Source organism: Plectropomus leopardus, chromosome 6, assembly GCF_008729295.1.
Source record: "Plectropomus leopardus isolate mb chromosome 6, YSFRI_Pleo_2.0, whole genome shotgun sequence".
Taxonomy (NCBI): domain Eukaryota; kingdom Metazoa; phylum Chordata; class Actinopteri; order Perciformes; family Serranidae; genus Plectropomus; species Plectropomus leopardus.
Window position 1 is genome coordinate 23,147,917 of NC_056468.1, and position 23,161 is coordinate 23,171,077.

General features: G+C 38.3%; 2 protein-coding genes across 2 annotated transcripts; both read right to left on the reverse strand.

Annotated features, from left to right (window-relative positions):
* Window positions 1-339: 339 nt before the first annotated feature.
* Window positions 340-3,409, reverse strand: foxd5 (forkhead box D5). Its single transcript, XM_042488005.1, has one exon. The coding sequence runs from the start codon at window positions 1,589-1,591 to the stop codon at window positions 539-541; it is 1,053 nt and encodes a 350-aa protein (XP_042343939.1). The 5' UTR covers window positions 1,592-3,409; the 3' UTR covers window positions 340-538.
* Window positions 3,410-3,528: 119 nt separating this feature from the next.
* cbwd (COBW domain containing) lies at window positions 3,529-22,525 on the reverse strand. The gene is made up of 16 exons (XM_042488575.1): window positions 22,148-22,525; window positions 20,568-20,721; window positions 20,300-20,386; window positions 19,704-19,800; window positions 19,293-19,384; window positions 16,706-16,765; window positions 15,957-15,994; window positions 13,149-13,195; window positions 12,055-12,141; window positions 11,048-11,092; window positions 10,398-10,454; window positions 7,719-7,770; window positions 5,621-5,689; window positions 5,469-5,534; window positions 5,208-5,334; window positions 3,529-4,199 (listed from the first exon to the last, which is right to left on the reverse strand). Exons 2-16 carry the CDS (start codon window positions 20,680-20,682, stop codon window positions 4,126-4,128), a joined length of 1,113 nt encoding a protein of 370 aa, XP_042344509.1. The 5' UTR covers window positions 20,683-20,721; window positions 22,148-22,525; the 3' UTR covers window positions 3,529-4,125.
* Window positions 22,526-23,161: the final 636 nt, after the last annotated feature.

Here is a 23,161-nt window from a genome sequence, read left to right on the forward strand (position 1 = left end):
GGGGAGGATGTAGGCACAATAATTGAAAAGTTTGGATTGAATAACGAATATTGTGAATTTGAGCAGAATTAAACTTTCTATACTGACACCTGTTATGCATCAGCCCAAGATAAGAAAATTGTTATTGTGTAAGTAAAATAATACATAAATAAAAATCTAAAAACAAGCATCTAGGCCTATAGCAAGTTTTTTTCCTAATCCACAGTTTTTTAATCCCTCTTCCATTACTCCACTGCGCCCTGACTCAAATAATTATCTGCAAACTGCACATTACTGCTCTAAGTATCCGATAAAAGAGCTTTAAACATCACATCATTTTCACACATTTATTTTGGCACTTCAATAACAAAAAACAAGCAACCACAGAGAGGGTTTCCACTGCAGCAAATTTCACAAATATATTACCACTCATCTTATTTACACTGATTATTTTTTAAAACTCTGAATGTCAACGCACATAAATATCATGCAATTAAAATATTTCTTTAAGAAACGAGCTACACGAACGTGTCTTCACAAAGCATCACACATAGAGGCTTCAGCAGTGATGGTATGAGAGTCTGGGCTGCTGGTTTCTTACAGGAGCAGTGCTCAGCATGGCAGGAGGGCAGAAAGGAGTCCTGGGAGGCTGCAGGAGCGTCGGAACCAAACAGGCAGCAGGGCCTGACAACAGATGACCGTACCCAAAAGCACTGCGAGGGCTCTGCTGTGGGTTTTGGTTGTGTGGACTGATGGGAGAGGGTTTGCTCATGATGCTGTCGATGCTGAAGGAGCACTTCACCTGCGGGCTGGGCTTTGGCTCAGTGGGTTCTGATGCGCAAACCTGCGCTCTGAAGTCTTTGGGCCCACTGCACTTAGTGTTCAAAGTTTGAGGTAGAAGGTGATAAGAGGAGGGAGGCATCATGATGCTCTCCTGCAGAGGCATGTACCGGATAGGAGCAGCGGGCGGGGGGCTTACATGGCCTTGTACGCAATATGGTTGCCCGTACGGCCGGTAGCAGTGCAAGTTGGAATAAAACATAAGTCCGTCTTTGCCAAGCTCGGGCTGGTTTCTCTTGAAGCGCTTTCGGCGTCGGAGAAAGCTGCCGTTGTCGAACATATCCTCAGAGGCAGGATCCAGAGACCAGTAGTTGCCTTTCCCCGGGTTTCCAGGCTCCCTCGGGATCTTGATGAAACAGTCATTGAGGGAAAGGTTGTGCCTGATGGAGTTCTGCCAAGCGGGGAACTTGTCTCTGTAGTAGGAGAACTTGTTGCTGATGAAGTCGCAGATGCCGCTAAGAGTCAGCTTCTTCACCGGGCTCTGCAGGATGGCCATGGTGATGAGGGCGATGTAGGAGTAGGGGGGCTTCACCGAGCTGCTCTGGGCTTTCCTGGACTGCGGTGCGTCTGCGCAGAAACTATTCTCGCTTTCCCCCGAAGAATCTGGCTCTGAGGAGTCAAAATCTGCTCCAGACTCTGCCGAGGACCCGGCGCACTCATTGCGATACAAACGCCCGTGGCTTGGATCATCTTCGCCCACTATGTCAATCTCGTCCTCTTCAATAGACGAAACGGCGTGTTGTGAAGCTTCAAACTCACTGGAGAGAGTCATGGTCACTCGCGGAATGTTAAGAAAACGCAATAAGACTCAACTGTGCCAAAGAGGCATTTAAGATTTCCCGTGCGTAAAAACCAAAAGGCCCTATTCATGCGTAAGGGTGCATCCACAGTCTGCTTGTTCCTTATCCTTGTGTTTGCTGTGGTTAGAAGGGCCGAGGCTTTATATTCAGGAAGACTGCTGCCCTGCAGGGCAGTCCCATTAACCCTCTGGACCTATCAGAGTGGCCCCTCACCGTGGGGAGTCAGAGGAGGCAAGCGCACAGGTGGGGGGATTTGGTGAGTCTTTGAGTGCGCTCGGCGTATTCATGCAAAGCAAACTCAATTTATAGATGCCAATTTGTGGTATTTTAATGAATATGGCAAAGTATGTATGCATCTAATAGTAAATGCTTAACATTTAGAATGAGTGCCAACAAAACAATTGCATCAAATTAAGCAAAATCAACTAAAGTATAAAGAATAAAACTGAAAGCTTACTGTGCTAAAACATTCCTTAATGAGTATGGACTCTACACATCACCTACATCACTCTAGTGCTATTTTGGCTCATCACTTTTTGCACTATTATGGTAAACATTTCTAATAGTTCGTGTGCACCCATATGTGAGCTTTATGTTGGCATTGCTCTTTGTCTGGCATGACGTGAAAAGATGTGTGATGTTAGGTCTTGGTATTTCAATCATCTAATATTACAAATCTTACAGTAGCTCAGTCGGAGGTTGGATGTTCTTGGGGATTTTAACACCACGCTTATCCAACGCTAAGAAACAGAGTGTTTCCCCCTCGGAACCCCTGCTGGTTCGTTTAGTTTGCCACCTCTGGATGCCCGCGGGTGGTGTGACCATGAAAATGGCCGTGGTAGGGCTTCCCGCAGCCCGCAGAGAAAAGACGCAATAGTGGCCTTAACGAGGCCATCAGCATCACAATCGAGTAGGAAACGGCTCAGCTGAGCGGTGCGCTCTGGGCTACAGCGCGCAGCGCGGCTTTATGACCGGGATGAATAAGCAGAGCCTTCCTCAAAGCAAACCGGCCCAACAGCGGATATGTGCTAAAACAGTGCTGCTAAACCATCTCCATTGCAAATGACCAAGTTGGGAAAACTCCACCTATTTCCTCACCTTACTGGGCCTACTGTGTTTGAAAGAGATGGTTCTCACTCATGAAGGATAAAGTAACAAATACCAGAAAATAAAATGACTGTAATTTGCCATGTATTGCAAGCACTAACTTAAGTGAAACTACAGAAACACATTTTGTTTTTACTAAAACAAGGAAAATGCATAACAAAGCATATAGATTATTAAAAACAAACCCAACCCTCACTTAGAGAAAGCCATTACATCTTGGGAACCATTAAAAGTAGTTCTTAGTTAATATAAAACAGTCGTTTTGAAATCACTCTGTGTTTCTACAAAGTTGCTGTTTTGGTTTTGTTGTGTTTCTCTTGAAGGTTTTCTCTTTTAACTTATTATACTCAGTAGTTAAATATGTGAAATATGTGAATTGGTATGTGTGACGTATGTGTGAAATCCAATCAAATATGTTATATAAAAGTTTAAACACATCCAGTAACAGCTGTTTCACTGTAGTGGAAAGCTGAATAAATTTAACTTGATCTGTATTTATCAAAATAATAAGGGTTTGCATGGCCCCTTTTAACAATAATTATAGTCCATTATTAATTATAGGCATTTTTAGGAAACTTTTCTCATAAAGCATGGCTTTACTGACAAAATGTATGTTATAGTGTATGTGAAACAATCCACCTTTTTTAATATAACCATAACCTGCTGACCAAATGCAGAAGTTAACAAACTCTTTGTATAAGTTTAATAACAATAAAAGCTAAGATGTTAATGCTCTTAGAGGATCTTTACAGACTTTGTTAAGTATCATGGTGAACTTACCACTTGAACACAAAGGCACGTTGTGTCTGTTGTTATGTTAATAGTCGGCTGTTGTCAGCTTAAACTACAAATGGCCAAAAACATGTATTGGTTTTAGATTGATCATGGCAGAAAAATCTTTATTTTTAATAATTTATTTTTTAAAATCTGCTTGTTTACAAAGATCAGTCTTGTACCACAGCTGATACAGTATGTGCGTCACTGTAACTTCCAACACTTCTCCAGGGGCTCCAAACCCTTTAAAAATGGCTTATTTTTACAAAGCCATCTTAACTTTCTTTAAATGTATTGATTACATCTCTTGAGCTTTGTTTTATCTTTGTTTGCACACATTTTAGAGGTCATGTCCAATCTAAGTTTCACAGCTTGTAGATCCGACACTGCAGCAACATAAACACTCTTTTGAAGTAATGAAGCTTTTAAAGCAGGTAGTGGTGGATTATCACAATTTCAAACTACTGACCACAGCTTTAACCTTAACCATCCTGTGACGTACCTCATCTTCTTGTAGGACAGGAGAACGTCTGAAACACAGTCCCAGATTTATGGATGGCCAAAGCCACGACTTTTGCTCCAGAATAGTCAGTTTTCGATGCAAAGAGGAGAGAAGGGCGTGCAGCTAATTTCTCTCAGCTTCTTCCAAGACTTTAGAAATGAACAGCTCCTGCAGAATGTTTTTGTCCAGGTTTCGTCCTGCAGGACAGAGAACAGACAAACATAATAAAAAGTTGTTCTCAAGGTTAGGTCTAGATATGAAGACATCTGAGAGAAGTCAAACTCAAAAGGAAAATAAAATCTGTAATTTTCCAACAACTTTCTAAAAAATATCCAAGAGATTTCCCTTGAAATAACACACTTGGTACTAATCACAGATGACACTGAGACAAAAATATAACATTTTAGAGTTTAGTTTAGATTTTAGTTATTCTTGTTGGGTGCTTGATTTCCAGAGAATCTCCCTAAAAAGCTCAAGTAAAACCTCATTTTAAGCTCAGCTATTACTGGAAATTTTACTCATCATTTTGTTTACTTGTATGCTTGCATGTTGACAAATGTCACATTTTGCAGGTTCAACTGACCTGCTGTGCAATGAGTAAAATATTAAAACAGTGTTGAAAAAAAAATTGTACCAAATTAAATATTTTAGGTAAATTCCGTGGCCATTTTTAGGAAATAGTTAGAAAATTGTGGACCCATAAAGTAAAGCTTTCCGCAACTATGATGCAGGTTTAAACCATAGAATTTGACTAACTTATGCTAAGATCAGAAAACTTCTAAACTTTGAATTTGTCAATAAAGGTTTCCATTAAGTGAACATAAGCACATGGGCTGTTTACTTTTCTGTACGCATCATTTTCTTTTTTATTTATTTATTGCTACATATATATTTTTTTCTCTTGTGAGGTTTTCAGATTAGCCTGTAGTAGATTTGCACCAAACCTGCACATGGATTTCATTTCTGTTGACTTCTTCTCTATCTGACCTTTGTTTTAAAAAAATATGTAAATAAAACATACAATAGAAAAAGAGCTTTTACAAAAGAGAGTTGTCGACAAGAGCCATTTTGATCCATTCAGTATAATAGAATAGATATTCTGCCTTCACAGTGGTGCGTAAGAATCCTATTAAGGTACACATGTGAAAGGATTGTGTGTGTGTGTGTGTGTGTGTGTGTGTGTGTGTGTGTGTGTGTGTCTTCACCTATAAAAACCAGTCGGTTGATCCGCGGGTTCTCCTTCCAAAGCTGTGGAGTCTCATTCAGGTCATACAGCTCGTGGACCCCCTGCAGCATCACTTGGTGAGCTTTACCTGCAAATGAAACTATTCCCTGAAAAAAGTCACAAGTCACGAGTGACACATTAACCACCACTGAATGAGGCATTTAGAACTGATTAATACAGATAAAAAGCGGCAGTTATTGATTACTGCTCCCGCTGGGCTGACTATTGTGCTTTACTGTACCTTTAACCGAATGACAGTCATGGGTTGCCCTTCTTTGTTTTTGAACATCTTTTCCCAAAGAAGATCCTGAAACCGCGGAAATGTTGTTTAGTTTTCAAAGGAGTGTATTGTGTTAGAGCGAATTAGTAACGGTGGTACAAACTGACATGTACCTGAATGAAGACATTTAAGGCATCCTCCGAGAGATCTCCAGCCACTTCAAATGTCACTGTCAAAATACTCTGAGGACAAGATTAAATACAATATGAGAGTGTAAACAATGTGTAAACAAACAAACTGGACATTTTGTGGTTTAAAAAAAAAAAATCTTGAAATTGCGATTCAGAATTTACAAAAGTTACAACATTTTACACTGAGATAAATCACATTTTGTGTCAATTTGTGCAGAATAATGTGTGCATCTACTATTAGACGAGAGGCTGATGGTCGTGATAGTGCGAGAAGTAAACAAAAACAACATTCTCCTCGGCTGAGCTGTAACAGCTAGTTCAGTGATGCTAGATGAGTGTAGATGTACGCTTCCTTCTGCATGCTGATACAGTTGGTGGGAGTAGTTCAGAAAATAGTTTCTAGATGGGTTGTGGATTATCTTGTGTAACCGGGTCGTGATTTCTGGAAGGAGACACTTTTTTAGTGTATTTTTTGGGGCTTTTAACACCACAAGCCGAGTGCCATCTAGTTCCATTAAAGCGTAGAGAAGGCAGACATCTCTACTGCTGATATGACCAACAGTCAGCACCTCACATCAAAACAATGTAGAATGATAGATCGAACTACAGGTAAAAGTAAATATAGGTGTTTTTTGATTTTAGGGTGATCTGTCCCTTTAGGTAAAAATGGCACAAATAAAGCGCGCACACACATTATCAGCAAAATGTACTAGAGAAGCCAATTTCATCAACTGTATATAAGGTTGGTGTTTTATTTATTTAAATGCAGATTTATAAACTGACCGTATGTTTTCTGCAGTACAACATTTTCATCTGAAATGTGGTAGAATAGAGGTATTTGGTTGCATTAAATGTAAAGACGCAAGTAAGGTACAAATACATCAAATTGTACTTAAGTTCAGTACTTGAATCTTTGTGGCGTTTATGTTTTGAATTTCATATTTTCAGGCTGTTTTTAAGGCTTACAGTACACTGATGATTTTAAATTTTAACATATTTTCAGTTCACAGAAACCAGCAAAGTCATTATGAACGTTAAACAAAAGAAGTGTTTTTACGCCCCGGCTGATGGCTTTGTCAATGATCGTGCCAAAAACCACAACTCCTCTTGGCACCTGAAACCCCTCTTTATCTGCCGACCCCCCCCCTTTCTCACTCACACTCCCTCCTCTCCATAACTTCCTTACAGCATTAAAAGGACACTTTGTAGATATTTGGGGGTTTTGTGTTGGGGTGTTAAGGTTACACACTTCCTTGTCATTTGGTATAACAACAGAAAAACAGCATTCTCATTTACATGAAAAGAGCAACATGGGGAAGAGGAGGGGAGGGGAGAGAGGAGGAGGGTCTGAGGGATGGTCGAGCTTCATGCGGGAAAGGGAACTTGGGGAAAACAGACAACAATGCCGTTATTTACCCACACAAACAGCCCTCATCTCTCCTCATCCTGTGATAAAAGGTCATTGGTATAAAGCACAAGATGAGGCCTAATTGCTGCAAGGAGTCATGTGAAAACGTCAAGACAAATGGTATGAGAAATAAATATTTTTCATTATTTACATCTTCATGGAGAAGAACTGGACTTAATTGATGTGTAGACATTGGCAAGAAACTACAATTTCTCTTATAAAAACAGTCCAATAAAGGTTTACCATTAATACCTCACACACAACTGTTAATTATATCATGAAACACGGTCTGTATATGACATTTTATGACATCTGGATTCTGTTCAAACAACTGTTAAGCTGTAACTCGAAGCCTCTAGTCTAGCCAGCAGTCTGCTGAATGAGTCTATGCTGCTGTGTATGAGCGAGAGCGGGTCTATTTGCAGTGTGACAAGAAAACATCAAAAGCCTTAAGTCAACCTCAACACAAAAACCAAAGCAGGGAGGGAGTTTTCACTCCAGTGTCACAGCCCGGGGCAATGCAAGGAGCAATGTTAGCCTCAGGAGAATGAATCCCCTTTATCCTGGAGGAAATGATGTGTTGAAATAAATTAGCAAATAAAACCATAAGAGATGCAGAGGGAGGTAAGTATCGGCAGTTAATGGATAAAAGAATAAATGAGTTCAGCATACCTTGTCAAGATGTGGTCTTGTATCTTTCACAAGCTGAAGCTTCTCTGCCAGACTTTTCAGAGGAGAGAAATGATTAAACATCATAACATACTTTTGAAGTTTCATCCAACAAAACAGACTCATTTACACTTTAAAAAGTTCTAAAGATAACCGTGTTGCATTTACTACCTCAACAAAATTCAGTCATATTCTAAAACTATTCCACAAATGTATCTGTCAGCTGCACAGAATATAGTTTATCAAATAGGTTTCCACAAATTTGCCTTGGTGTTTGGTGCATACAATAAACATATGTAAAGGGAAAAAAATAAATAAATGAAATATAAAAAAGGCAAAGTACTCCAACAGTAAATAACATAAATATACAGAAGAAGAATACAATAAAAACACAGTATAAAAACTACTGTAACATAACAAATATGTAGAATAAAGCTGTTGGCTTGGCTGCATGGGTATTTTTAGCAAAAACTGACCAAACTTATGCATTTTTTAGACATGGATCATTATGCTTGCTCAGGAAACTAAACCATGAAACAAAGTTGGGGAATAGATCTATTGATATTGCTAATATATATTTATAAATTTGTTAGTTTGCCCCTTTTTTGTTATCATGCTATCTGTTAAATTTGTATTCTCTATAACGTTGTAAAATTTGAACATTTTTAGGTGGAGACTTCAAATAAGCCCACTGGGTTTTTTTTGCCTCTGTATATTAACTATTATTTTTGTTATTTTGTGTATTTATTAAATTTTAATTTTTTAAACAAAAACATAAAACATGCAGGATGAATGCAAGTAGATGTTTTATTTTAAGGATGCATAAGCCCCAAAATGGGGAATCATTTTACATGATTGTTACATTAAATCATATTCCTGATTTTATGATTGCAGTTTGGCTTAAATTTGAGTTTGTGATCAGTTTTGTGTTTTATATGTTACATTGCTTTAGCTGTGAGTCATTTGTAATATGGTCTACCATGAAAAAAAGATTTTTATGTTCCTGGTTGAGTAAAATTGTATAAAGTGGCCATCTTAGGACACAAATGTACTATTTTTATTTCTCTTATCCATGTTTTTTTCTCCTTTCTACACTTTTTGCCTCTCTGGTCTACTTTTGTTTGACTCAAAGTATAATACACTACATGTTGTATCAGTGCTTAATGACACGACTCTGAATGGACTTGTGAAAACTTTAGAAACGGCAAATAAATCCTACAAAACAGCGACCACCACCCCCAAACAAACTACAGTCCCTGTTCTCCCCATCAGACCTCCTAATCCCCCCCCCTTCTCCCTGACCTCACAAGGAGGCTAAATGTTGTGTCCAGCAGCTTGAGCCCAGCGTGCTGTTAGTACCACACAGGTGGAGCGGCGGGGGGTCGCTTCAAACAGCCAGCGTGGGATGGACGGGAGGAGGGGCCTGGACTCTCAAAGGCAGGGGGAAAGAAGCTATCTGTTGGGACAAGGGGGACTCCTCGGGAGCCGGTGGACACACACAGCTCTAATCCTCTGCAGCTGGTCTCAGAGACACTGACCGAGGGCATGTAAGAGAGCTTTAACACCGCGGCCCGGTTCATTCACATGAAAGGATGAACACTGACTCTATTCATGAGAATGACAATCTGCAGAGGATACAATATGATGACCACCCTGCGGTGTAACAGGGGGACGCTCAATGAAAGAGTGTGTTAATTAGAGAGAAACATGATGAGCAACAGTATCAAAGACTGTTAGGTACACAGTTCAGACTGACCGCTATCAAAGGCCTTCAATGCAGTCATAATAGTTCTCAACCTTTCAAGTTTTGAAATCCAAAATGATGGCTATATACATGTTATTCGAGGTAACATCGGTACTAGAGCTGCAAAGATGTATCGATTAGTTGTCAACTGTTAAACTAATCTCCAACTAAGTTGATAACTGATGAATCGATATGAGTCCTTTTAAAGGATAAAAAAAAAGTCAAAATTCCACCTTCTTAAAGTGAATATTTAACATTTTTTTTTTTTTTAATCTATTATGACAGTAATTTGAATATTTTTGGATTTGGGATAAAACGGAACATTTGAGGACATTATTTTGGGCTTTGACAAACACTTATCAACATTTTTTCACTATTTTATGTCATTTTATAGACCACTCAACTTGCTGATTAAGTGAGAAAATAATCAACAGATTAACAATGAAAATAACCATTACTTGAGGCACTAACTGGTATGAGTATACACGGTATGTTAACCAATAAGTAACAAGAAATTGCAGTGTAGAAATGTCAAAAATAAAGTATGTTCATTTAAAAACAGTGTTGCTTTTAAATGTTTTGCCCACCAGAGAGCACTGACAAGTTATGTTTCAGCAGTTAATTTAAAAACAGCGTTGCCATTGAATGATTTGTTGGCTAGAGAATTCGGGCTGGTTTTTTTTTTTCTTTTCCGACTGTAAAATGTCTCACTCAGTTCTTATCTTGACTGAATTTCAGGTGTCCCTTAAAATCATTTATGCATTAATCATTTACATATCAGCAGATAAGTCTTTTTTTTTAAATTTAACACTCAAATATCAATACTGGTATCAGACTTAAAAATACTGTACGTGCTTCTTAAAGTTTTCTGGCCATTACAATATTTTTTCTGACTCAATAATTTTTTTTTGTACATGAATGGGACAAAACCAACTCACTTTGCACCATCCTTGCTGTCAAAAGAATGCAGATCCAGCACTTCAGAGAGATCCACCCTGTGGAAGACGATCACTGATTAAAAGTCAGCTAAAACTAACACTGGGGGCAACCGAGTGAACTGGCTCAGGCAAAAAGTTGTGGGAATGTTTTTCCGATTAACCCCTCACTGCACGGTGTCTTTCATCTGTTCACCCTGGCCTGAACTCTGTAGGGGGGCACAGCCGATCCGAAACACACCCAAACCTTTGATACACACTGCTTGCGTTAGACAGATGCTACCTGGGTCTAATAACACATGACATGCTATTAAAGAGGGTGCATATAGACACACATATTTGCACGCTCCTACGTTCACGCATATGAAACCATATTGGCCTGAAGACCCAGGGTCAAAGAGCAAAGACTTGTGGGTAACTGGACACCATTGAAGGTTTGGTGTTTATTCAGGGTGCAGCAGTTTGTGTACCTATACGTGTGTGAGTGTGTGTGGGGGGTTTATCTTGAGCAAAGTCACGCCTGAACTGCTTCATCTTTGATACAGAGATCTGAGCAGCAGCAGCACGTGGAGTTCATCTGTTACACTAAACAAAGCAGAGAACCCAGAACAAAGCTGCTAAAAAGCATCACTTTTTGTTCGGAAAAAACTTACCTTGACCTCTGACTTTCTAGAATCTTGACAAGACCATTTACAGACCTGAAGTGAGAGGAAAAAAGTTTAATACTTTGATGATGGATAAATTGTTCCTTCTACCATAAAACTTTGTTCTTTTTGCCCTAATAAGGGGGACAAGATGTACTGTTGACATAGTTACATAGGGAGCTCAAAAAAGGATCAATTAGATTAAAAAAATGGATTTCCCCACACATTTAAATGGATCATATTTCAAAACTTTCCCATGACTTTTAAAGGACTGTAATACAATTTCCATGACTATTCAAAATGTATCACATAAACAGAGCTGTGTAGTATAGCATAGTCTGCAGACAAACATAAAATACATTTACTGTGATGTGACATTACATGGACAATGACTTAAGTTATATATATATATATAGATATATATATATATATATATTATATATATATATATAGGGTTTTTTTTTTTTTTATAGTTTTTTTCTGTTCTGTTGAAGTGCTGTGGGCTGGGATAACAACATTTTTTGTTTTTTATGTGTGCAGATACATGAGAAAAATGACAAATAAACTGAATCTTGAATTTTGAAGTAATCCACAAAGATTAATGTACTAATTATTATTGTGCTCCAAGGATGACATTTTTTGTATAGGACAACACAGATGTTAGCGTCACCCTGGTTCCCTCGTCAAAAAGTCTACAGGATTTTTCCATAGGATTTTGGATTAATGCAGATGTAAGATCTGCAGCAAACAAATGTTTATGATACTTACACGTTTTGTTCTGCAAGATAATCTTTAGAGATGAAATCAATTTTTAGGATTTTTTAAGCATGAATGCAATCACTAGAGGTAAAAAGCTAATATTAGGCATTTCCAAACCTTTCAAGGTTTTTACTAATTCTATGACTTTTAAGGCCTGTAAAATGACATTGTGGAATTCCATGACTTTTCCAGGTATTGTATGGCCTTGAAAACCCTGTAACTAAAAAAAAGGTAGATGATAAGCATGTGAAGCTCACCTGACAGCATCTCGGATTTGAGCGAGTTCCTCGTCATTCACCAAGTCTGTCTTGTTGATTATGGTCAAGTCAGCAACAGCAATCTGCCTAAAAAAAGACACATTCACATTTATCCAGCAAATCACATTTATCCAGCAAGAGACTCAGTTTGCACAAAGCCAACAACAATTACAGGAATATGCACTAAAAACAAACACAATTAATCATGTCTAAACACATTAAAACACAACATCACTGCCTTCTTCATGCATATAACAAGTAAAGTTGTACGTGTGTGAGTGTTCATGGGTGGCAGTGGGCAATACATGCCAAACTCAAATGGGAGCTGAGTGCTGTTTAGTTTAGAGGTGAAAACACAAACAAAGACCAAGAATGCAAAGGGTCATGCAACTGGTCTTTCTTCATCAGTGTATTTGTTCAACAACAACATCACACAGCTGCTGGAAGAGACAAACAGAGAGACGTCCAGGGAGACACTCAGGCGGGTGGCAGAGTGCATTCAATAGCGTGCTATGTGATCTTGTGTGGTGGATACTGAGCGGTTTGTTCAGTGTTAAAGGAATAGTTTGGCATTTTGGGGAACACATTTTCACTTTTTTGCTGAAGTAACACCTAGGCCTAGAGGCAGAATCATTGGGATGTCAGTGCTTTAATATATGTCTTACGTGGCTTGTACTGTTTTTTTGGGATGTTTTATATCGTAATATCGTCTGCTTTTCTCTATTGCATCTGTTTACAATCATTTCTGTGCTGCCTATCTTGGCCAGGACGCCCTTGAAAAAAATATGTGATCTCAATGGGAACTGTCCTGGTTAGATACAGAATATATAAAACTCTATACGGTACATATAAAGCTACCACCACCAGCTGGTTAGCTTAGCTTAGCACAAAGACATGAATTGAGGGAAACAGCTAGCCTGGCTCATCCAAAACCCACCTGCCAGTGTCTTTAAAACTCACTCATTAACATATCATATCATGTTTGTTTAATCCGTAAAAAAGCTGTTCCTCTCTGTAAGGAATGGAATAAGTATATGTCCCAAACTTTCAAATTATTTGTATAGGAAAAAACAAAACAACTTCAGCTAACATACCTTGCTGCTTCATTGATGAGTCCATCTGCCTTTTCCTCTGATAGTTGCTTAAAAAAAAGAGATGGAAGACATAAATTACACATGCAACAAGAAAATAAAAAACAAGAATTTTAAGGACAGTGTGTAGGATTTTGTGGCATCTGGTGTTTGCAGAGTGCAACCAGCTGAAACTCGTCCCATGAGCAAAGTACCAACTCATGGTTAGGATTTCTCAAGTGTTTGTTATTCAGGAGGTTTTTTTAAGGGTATTTTTCAGAGATTTCTCCCTTTATTGATAGGACAGCTGTAGAATGACAAGAAATGTGGGAGAGAGGGGAGAGACACACAGCAAAGGGCCACAGACTGGAATTGAACCAGGGTTCCTGCAAAGGCCTCGGCACATGGGCCGCACAGTGAGCTATAGGCCGCCCCATTCAGGAGGTTTTTACTGGGAGCAGAATTCTCCACAGAGGTCACTATCTCTGCAAAACAGAGTCAGCGCTTAAAAACAGTGAAAACACGGAATAAAGCAGTTTCATGTAAAACATTACGTCTAGGCGGGGCTACTACTAGTACTGTGTCTGAAGCTAAAACACAATTGACCCTATCTAGAGTCAATATTTGGTTTGTCCATTCTGGGCTACTGTAGAAAGATGGCAGTGAAACATGGTGGACTCTGTGGACGAGGACCCGCTATAGACACACAGTAAACGGCTCATTCTAAGGCAACGAAAACACAGAATATAGTGATGGTTTTGTATACACTAGAAAGAAAACATACTTTTTTATATTTAATTCTATTTCTGCAAATATATATTTCCCTAAATCCTTTAAAGTTTCTCAATTGCTCATGTGGACTGCATACCGTTCCAGCTTTAAACATGCTTGAAAAACTAAAAAATATCAGTGAATGTTTGCAACAGCCAAAACAAAAATGTGACAGATAAATTGGTAAAAGAAAGGCCTGTCTTTCATCTTTGTGAACTAAGTGACTTTCTCAACACGGGAATCCACAGGAGATCGTTTTTCATTTTCATGCTTGTTTCTTGTGCTTGTGCCGGGGATGCAGGCAGCGTTTTTACAAAACAGTTTAATGTGTAATAACACACAGAGCAGGAGGTGTTAATCTGGATCATGACCCCTGTGTGTCAATCTGACATTAATCTGTCACACTGTGTGCATCAACACTGCTTCGAGAAATGACTGACAAAAATGTATTTATTCTTTTTATTCAACTCCCTCTGTACCACGGGACAAAGGCCTTTCAGACAGTGAGAGGCCAGGGGACTTAACCAGGGGAGTTAACTTGAAACCTCTCAGACAGATGGATATTTTATGGGACAGATGAAGGGAAAGGCAGGTGAGTGGATGTGTGACAGTCCTATTACGATGGTCACATCTCGGATATCAATTACTCCTTCACTATGAGTTATCCTCCTCCTTCCTTCTGTCATTATTTCCTTCATCTTGCCTCTCAACAATGAGAAGACAGAACAGCACCTATAGGCCATGAAATGTGTCACCTCACTGAGTATGACACCTTCAAATTAGAGGCCATTATCTAGGTGTCACTTGTCCTGTTCCTTTCATATACCACAAGGAGGGCAGGATGTGTGTGTGCTGCTGTGCACTGGGGGTTTACGAACAATCACAAGTTTAACAGTTTATTTTGGATTTAAAGGGAAACTTTGTTTTTTAACCTGGACGGTTTTTAGCACTGACCGGCTCAGATTATTATTCCTAGTATCCAACAACATTAGGGGAAGGATCCCTACAAACCAAACCCAAAACAGCACCAAAATCATCATTGCCAAACCCACCAGATTCCATTTAAATTGAGAGTAATTGAAGCTTGTATAGAGCAAGCTTGTTTTTTATATCTAACCGGGTGAATAAATGGTTTATTTTAACCAAAGCAGAGTTGGTGATTGTTGGAACAGTCGAAAGATGAACCAAGACCTTTCTGTGAGGTTTACTTTCTTTTCATCAACTTTGAATGAAGTGTGTTTTACGATGAAAAAAAATACTGTTTATTTACATGGAGTCTGGTGAGGACTATGATGGTGCTTTCAGGGCTGTTTCTGGTTAAAAAAAAAAAGAAATATTGCACTTTTACAAAAAGGTCTGTCTCTGTCTTTTCCATAATCTTCTCAGACAAAAAATAAAACAATCTTAGCTTGTCAGAGGACATAAACTGACAGTGCGCAATTGTCCATTACCATTACATTGCAGCCTGTATTGCGGCTACCAGCTGCAGCACGCTCCCTCATACTGGACCAATTTCAAAAACTGTTGTTGACATTAGTCTCTTAGTTGTCACAAAAACATGAGGAAATAATGGCTAAGTTGAAACATAGAGAAGTTACCCTTCAAAGTCGAAATAAACAAAAAATATTTAGTTATTGCTCAGAGGCAAATACCGCTGATGCTTTATTGTTTGGCAACAAGATAATTAAGGCTGCAACTCATCATTGTCATTAATGGATTAATCAAAGAGCCCATTACAATGTTAAAAAAAAAAAATTGAAAAATGACTATCACATTCTAACACAATCAAAAGTGCACTTGTTTAATTGGGTTAATAATCCAAAACCCAATATATATATATATATATATATATATATATATAAAATAAAGACATTCAGGAAAAAAATAAAGACAGGAAAACAGGTCAACTGGTCCCGGAACGTTTAACATTTTTTCTTGATATGCTTACGTCGTAAATAATGAATCAACTCTTTTGTAATTTTCTGTTGATTCAATTCAGCGACAAACATGACATTTTCAAAATGACATAATAAGCTTCTTGAATATCGTCTTAGCACATACCTGTAGACCATACTTGGCATCGATAACTGTGACGATGCCTAGGACAAACAAGAAAAAAAAAAGTGATCAGTGACTCAAATGTAGTGCCACACAACGTGTGCACATTCTTTTCTGAATGGCCTTTTGGTGTTTCAAATTGTCTGTTTGTGCAAACCACTTTCTCCAGGTTACTTGAAGTACACTTTTGGCTTGCTAGCCTGTCACAACAGAGCGGACAGCTGAGTATTTAGTGTGAGGAGCAAGACGTCATCCAAACACACACACACCGACACAAACACCATTTAAACAGATACACAAACAAGAAAATATTTCACCCTTTTCAAACAAAGTGGGGAAAATATATTCAAAATTGGACTATAGTTGTAGCTGTTAAAGCATTAAATTTAGAAATTCTTAATCATAGCACAAATAAAAAGCACCATCCCTGCTAATGAAAGAATTGGGCAAATTGTGTCTAACTAATGACATTTATTACACCTATCAGTGTTAATTGTGTTGGGATTTTGAAATTCCCAAGTATTACAACAGAGCATTTTAAGTCTGCTAAAGTTTTAAATTTAGAATTTAAATTCATGCTAAGATTTATTAGCATGTTTTTAAATGGCAGCAAACGGTTCCTCTTAAGTTACCCAGTTTGATCAGTGATGTTTGAGAAGTTAAGTTTTGCACAACGGCACTGAGGAAAATAGTATTCCCATCAAGAATATCAGTGTATGATGAACAATGATACACTGTGTCATATTTCTTACCATCCAAATAGATGTCACTGCCGAGCTCTGCATCAACCCAGAACATGGAGGCCACCGCTCCTGCCAGAGGACATCAACTGGTGAGTTACATCGTACATGGCTGAGACGCTTTCATACATACAAACCCAGAAACAGAGGCAGTTTTCTTTATTTTTGTCTTGTTTTGTCCATAAATTCACTGATTAAACTATAACATTTTTTGCACAAGGCCTTTAAAATAACAGTGAAAATCAGGCATACAAATGCAGTCCACTGGCATGTTACATAAAATTACACTGACAGACATCAGAGAGGATTCACACAATTTACAAGACTGATGATATAAACGTTTCACAACCGTTGGGAATCTGTTAAGGAGCCAATCTACAATTTATACAATGTTTTTTTTTAGATTTCAAATGCAATACCTAACTATGTCATATTGCCAATAAAATTTAAATTGAATTAAATAAATTCAGGGACGAAATGAATTACTATTTTTAATATTGCTTAATTTGCAGAACTACTTTTAACATTTCGTTTAATTATTCAGGCTATAAAACATAATAAAAATAACAGGCCCATCAAAATTTTCCAAGTGCAGTATAAAATCTGAAAATTACGTGAAAAAAACATGGATATTCAATTTACAATAATGTAAAACAGAGAAAAGCAGCAAAAAATCACATTTGATAAGCTAAAATCAGCATATTTTTAGAATTTTTACCTATTAACTCACATAGGATTAATGTCCTATGCCTAATCCTTTTGACATTAAAATGAACTGATTTTATTCAATGGCATTTACATTTTAATTGTTTTGTGTTTAAATTCAGAAACCCTACATGCATTGTTTTCGGGCCAAACTCTGTGGAGCAGATAAAACCAATATCAGAAGCTTTCAATTGTTTATCTCCTGCTGGTACATTTGGTTTGTTTCTATTTTCCTGTGGACGCCGTTATTACAAGACCCTATGTTACCATGCCAGCCACAGCTTGTTCACATAATGCACTTTTGTCAAACTGCCAAGCGAGAATAAGAAAGCATTGTAAATATTTGATGGATGCGTAATGAAAACACTGTTTTTGAGTGGCATGTTTCACATAACTCATCCAACCTCTTCCTGAATGGAAGGCGGAGATTCCCCCCGGGAGCCTTTATGATTGGCAGCAGTGCTGGGGCCAATGACAGACCTGTCCTAGTCGATAACGAGCCTGTCTCAGCCAATGACATGGCAGGGGAGTGAGGACAGCCCCGGTCTGAGCGTGCTCTGTTGGTTCTGTCTGCGGAGCCAAGTGGTGTGTGTCTGCATACACCACTAACTCCTGACACCTGTCACTTAGCGACACACCCCAATTGTCACAGCGCTCGTCCTGTAATGGCCTAATATTGATTTCCTGATTCAAAGCTGAGAGATGAACAGACAGCTGGGGTTTTTTGGCTGCTCTGATGGAAATGGGCTTGTTGGATGCTCCTGTCAAAGCAGCACAAGTCTGGTCTTCAGAGTTGCAAAATGTTTCACTTCTGATGTGAGCTTTAGAAAGAAATCCAACAAGCAACCATTATCTAGACACATAAAGAGAAAAAAGGGAATTGTTTTTCCATAGGTCATTCCTAAATATTGTGCCAGGAATTATTAGTCGTACACAGAACAGACAGAACAGACTATAAGCAGAGATGGTCCTAATTTAAGTAAAAATGAATGCACTGATATGAAGTGCAGAATGGTAATATTCATAGTGTTCGTTTACACAAGTTGACTCTCACATGACTTACAGCTGCTAGTTGTTAATATAATAATAATAATATCTACAAAATGTGCAAATGTGTGTGTGTGCATTTTCCCATATTTTTTAATTGTCCTCCCCTTTTTTAAACTAATTTTCAGGTAATTTTGTGGGACATGTTTTGCCAAGGTGCTCTTTGCCTTTTGCACATTTTCAGAAGAAATCAAACCAATCTGCTCATGTTTCAAAGGGTTTAAATCATTTTACCCCATTTTAAGTTAGCAAAGGGCTAAACCAGCAGTTGGCCTTTCGGCCAGCTGAAGTCGCACTATGCGCCTGGTCTGTGCGCCCAGCAATGCAGCAGCAGAGTGGAAGTTGAATTTTTTGGGCTTCATGCGCCACCGAGTAACTTTAAGAGTGAAGAATAGAGCCCCCTCCCAATCAATTGCAGAGGCTGGTCGATATTTATGTGGCATATGGTCTGTCATGAGAGGTTCAGCTCTGTTAATCAGTTGTTGAATCTGGTTTGACCCTGTTTCATTACTCTGCAGTAGAGTTGGTATCTTATAGAAGTTAAAAAAAATCTTGAATTTCTCGCATAAAATAGTTGTTTGCCACCTGACTGTCAATGTGTGTGTGTGTGTGTGCGTGTGTGTGTGTGTGTGGGCTGGGAGAACCAGGTCCTCTCGCTGACTCCAGCCCACACACAACACACCTCCTAGTAAAACAGCTGGTCACTCCATGAGGTTTCAACAGGAGGCATAAAGCTGTCTGTATGCTCTCCAGGCCAGAGCTTGAAAAAAAACAACAGTCTACTTAACAATCAAATACAAATTTATATGAAACTGCTCTTATTTTCACTTTGCAAAATGTGTTCTACCTGGATCAGCGAGTCCTGTGGTTTCTAGAAGGATGTAGTCAAACTTTCCTTTCTTCTCCATCAGGTTCTCGATGGCTTTAAGACCGTTGTCCCTAAAACATTACAGCCACTGATGTTTAAAAAGGCATCTATAGAACTCTTGAACAAAATGTCAACAAAAGGCACCAACTCAGGTTATGTCTACAGTGACCACAGTACAAACTGAAATATGAATTAAAATTGTGGTGTGTGTTATAAATCTGTGCTTATACCCTCATTAGCACAGCGTTTAAGACATGTATTTAAAAAGCTGAAGCACTGGCTTTAAAATTTAAACTGTAGCAACTTATTTGAAACACAGGCAGAGCAGCAAGTTTAGCCTTTAATTTTTGTTTTCATTAACACTTAATGGACTATAGATACTCTACGTACTTGACAGAGCAGCAGAGGCAGCCATTTCTCAGTTCCAGCCACTCCTCATACAGCTCTCCTGCCTGGCTCACTGCGAGGGACTTCTCGAGGGCGCTGCCTGCAAGCGAGGGAAGAGGAAGAGAAATCAAAATGAGATTAGCTGATTTGCACTTTCTACCAAATGTGTCATATTTCTGTATATTTTGCAAGATGAATAAAGACTTAAGAAATAATATACATATAATTAGTAAGAGGCTTTTGGGCCACTTTTGGGAAAACAATTTCAAGCAAAAAAAGAAAACCGGCCAAACCAGCTGAATTCAACATCAATGAAAACTAATGATACTGGAGAAAGGGTGCAAATTTAAGTCCAATACAAATATGACGTATTGCTCTACGAGAGTTTGTAGCCTCTCACACACACGAGCTGCTTTCAGTTTTGGGCAAACATGCTACTCTGCTGCTCTCTTGTGGAAAGCTGGTGGAATAACACAACACTCCTCCAGCCTGACAGCAAGTTTATAATACAGAAAGTTTCGAGCATCTTTGTTATCCTGCAGATATTCAGTTTAAATTACTACTAATTGTGATTTCTCTGAAGGACAGTATTAGTTTACCCTCTCCAAATTCATTGAGTATGACAGCGATCCGCTTGTTGTGTTGTTCTGTTAGGATGTAGTTGAGGAGTGTCGTCTTTCCAGCACCTGTAAAGAAACAAACACGTGAAATTATGAGGAAGTATATAAAGAAAACTGATCATTAGGTGAACAATTCCCTGGTCCAGGACCAGCGGAGCTTCTAGTTTTGATGAGGACGGACTGACAAGTGTGTGAGACTATAATCTTCTTTATAAGCTCATTAATGCCGTCATTAATAGTCTCTCACCGAGGTAGCCTGTGATGATGGTGACGGGTATCTGCTCTGCAGGACGACCAGGAGGGGTGTCGATGGGCACCAACTCTGGGCAGTCGTCTTCCTCATCCATCACCACGTCATCCATACCCGAAATAATGTTTGTCAACTGGTACACAAGCTGGACCTGATGAATCAGTACAGAAAACATTTAGTACATCAAAGTATGAGAAGGATCCCACAAAAAAGTGGCAGAATGTAACCTACTATGTTTACTCAAGTACTGTACATTTTATATAAGGGGTCGATGGATATTGTTTTTTCAGGGCCAGTGCTAATTATTATGAGTTAATGAGATCGGTAACCTATATTTGGAACCAATAAGCATTTACAATAAAAATGAAGAGTTAAGAATGTAACAAAATCCAACACAAAACATTGTTTAAATGCTTTTAGCAAATGTTTAAACCAAAACTTTTAACATGATATACAGCAAGTTCCCAGCAACCTTTCTTATAAAGTGAAGTGAAAATACAAAACAAAAATGAATAAATAGAAATAGCTCCCTGGAGTTTCACAAAGTAAAAGTTCCTCCCATGGCGGCACTTTCTTTGCACATTTTAATTAATTAATTTGATCAGCGATCATTAAAATAAAACACAGATACAGATAGTCAACAGAATGCCCAATATCGGCCCCAATAATTTGCCATTCTGATAATCTGTCGAACCCTATTTAATATGGTACTTTTCTTTAGTATTACCATTTTGTACTACGTTTCACCTCTACTACTCTGCATTTCAGGGGCAAATATTGTACTTTTATATTGTACTCTACATTTATTTTAAAGCACTGTTTACTTCACAGATTTAGATTATCAATGCAAAACATAAATCAACTAAATTTTGATATATTATTACAGATTAAACAACCCAGCAGTATATTAGGTAATTAAAAATAGCACCAACTTGACCATCTGATGAACACATTAATGCAACAATGATTATAATCCAATAATATAACATACATTATTCTGAAATGGGTCATTCCTTATTTCAAATACTTTACCTGTGGTACATTAAGAACATTTTGATGCTAATACTTGTGTGCTTCTACTTCAGTCAAATTTTGAATGCAGGAGTTTTACTTTCACCACAGTATTTTTACACTGCAGTATTGCTACTTTTATCGAGGATTTCTTCCACAACTGCACAAAAGGTAGATGAATGAACATAAGCAGTCATATTTCTTTCACAAGCAGCTCTCTCTCTCTCTCTCTCTCACACACACACACACACACACACACACACACACACACCACATAGCTTACTGTGATACTCAGCCGGATTAAAATCGGGAATGACTTGTCAGTCCAAAAGATGATCGTAAATATGACGCAAATAAAAAGACCGATGAGCTGAATTTGTGGTTGCTTTACCAAAGACTAAACAACACAAACATGGTGTAACATCAGCTCTGTGGCCACAGTGTTAGCACTGAAAGTGTAAATTCACTGAAATCAGCTCAGTCACCACGGACTTTATCCTTCGTAACACCACGACAGCAAACCAAACCTACTTTCTTTTAATTTACGAAGTCTATAAACAAATTACCTGTTCCTCTTGTGGGTGCAGATATTTAAAGTTTCCTCAAAATACTTCTCTACGCACTGCTAATGCTTTACGTTTTGACAGCGTGCGACACGATTAGAGGCTCCGTTCAAATCCTGATGCGGCGACAATGGTTCCGCTCTCATTCACAGTCGGGACATAAAGTCTGCCGGACCGGAAGGACATTATAAATACTAGTAAAGTTAACAGACGGTTAAATAATAAATTATGACAAATTTTGCTTAATAATAAATTCACAAACGTTTCTTTTTTCTCTCCGCCCCAGCTAGAGTTCCTCAGGGCGGACCGATATAGGTGTGATGTAAGTGTCAACCACAAGAGGGCGACAGGAACCAGTTTATGGCGGAGACGTTTGAGAGGGGACCACAGACTGCTGTGACTGCACGAGGTGAGGTGAGATTTATCTCATATCAAGGAAAAAGTGATCATTTATAACCCTGTTTAAGCCCATTAAACCCAAACCCATTCACTAAGAATGGACTTTTGAGTAAAGTAAAGAACATCCGTCTTGGTACTTCAACTTTTGAAGTGAACAACATCTGCCTATTCATTAATTCTGGATTTCTGTTTTTGTTTTTGAACCACTACTACTACTACTACTATTATTACTATTATTACGACTACTAAAAATAATCCTAATATTAATCTGTAATTCTAGAGCACTTTTCTAAACCAGGATTACAAAGCAACTCACAATACAATACCACAAAATATAAGAAAAACAAAAAAAAAACGAAAAATAAAATAAATAAATAATAAAATACTAGAAATAAAATTTCAAGATTTATTTAAGGGGGCAAATAAACATTTTATTTTCGTTAATAGTTAGCAAATCAGAGTCAAATACCACCTCTACACTATTGAAACCTGGATCAATATCACTTTTCTTGCTGCGTTTTGACAAATTTCACAAGCTATTTAACCCTTCCAAACCCAAAGAAACACATTTTGGGCCATTTCTTGTGAAGATGCTCGGTATGCTGGTGACCTTCTCGT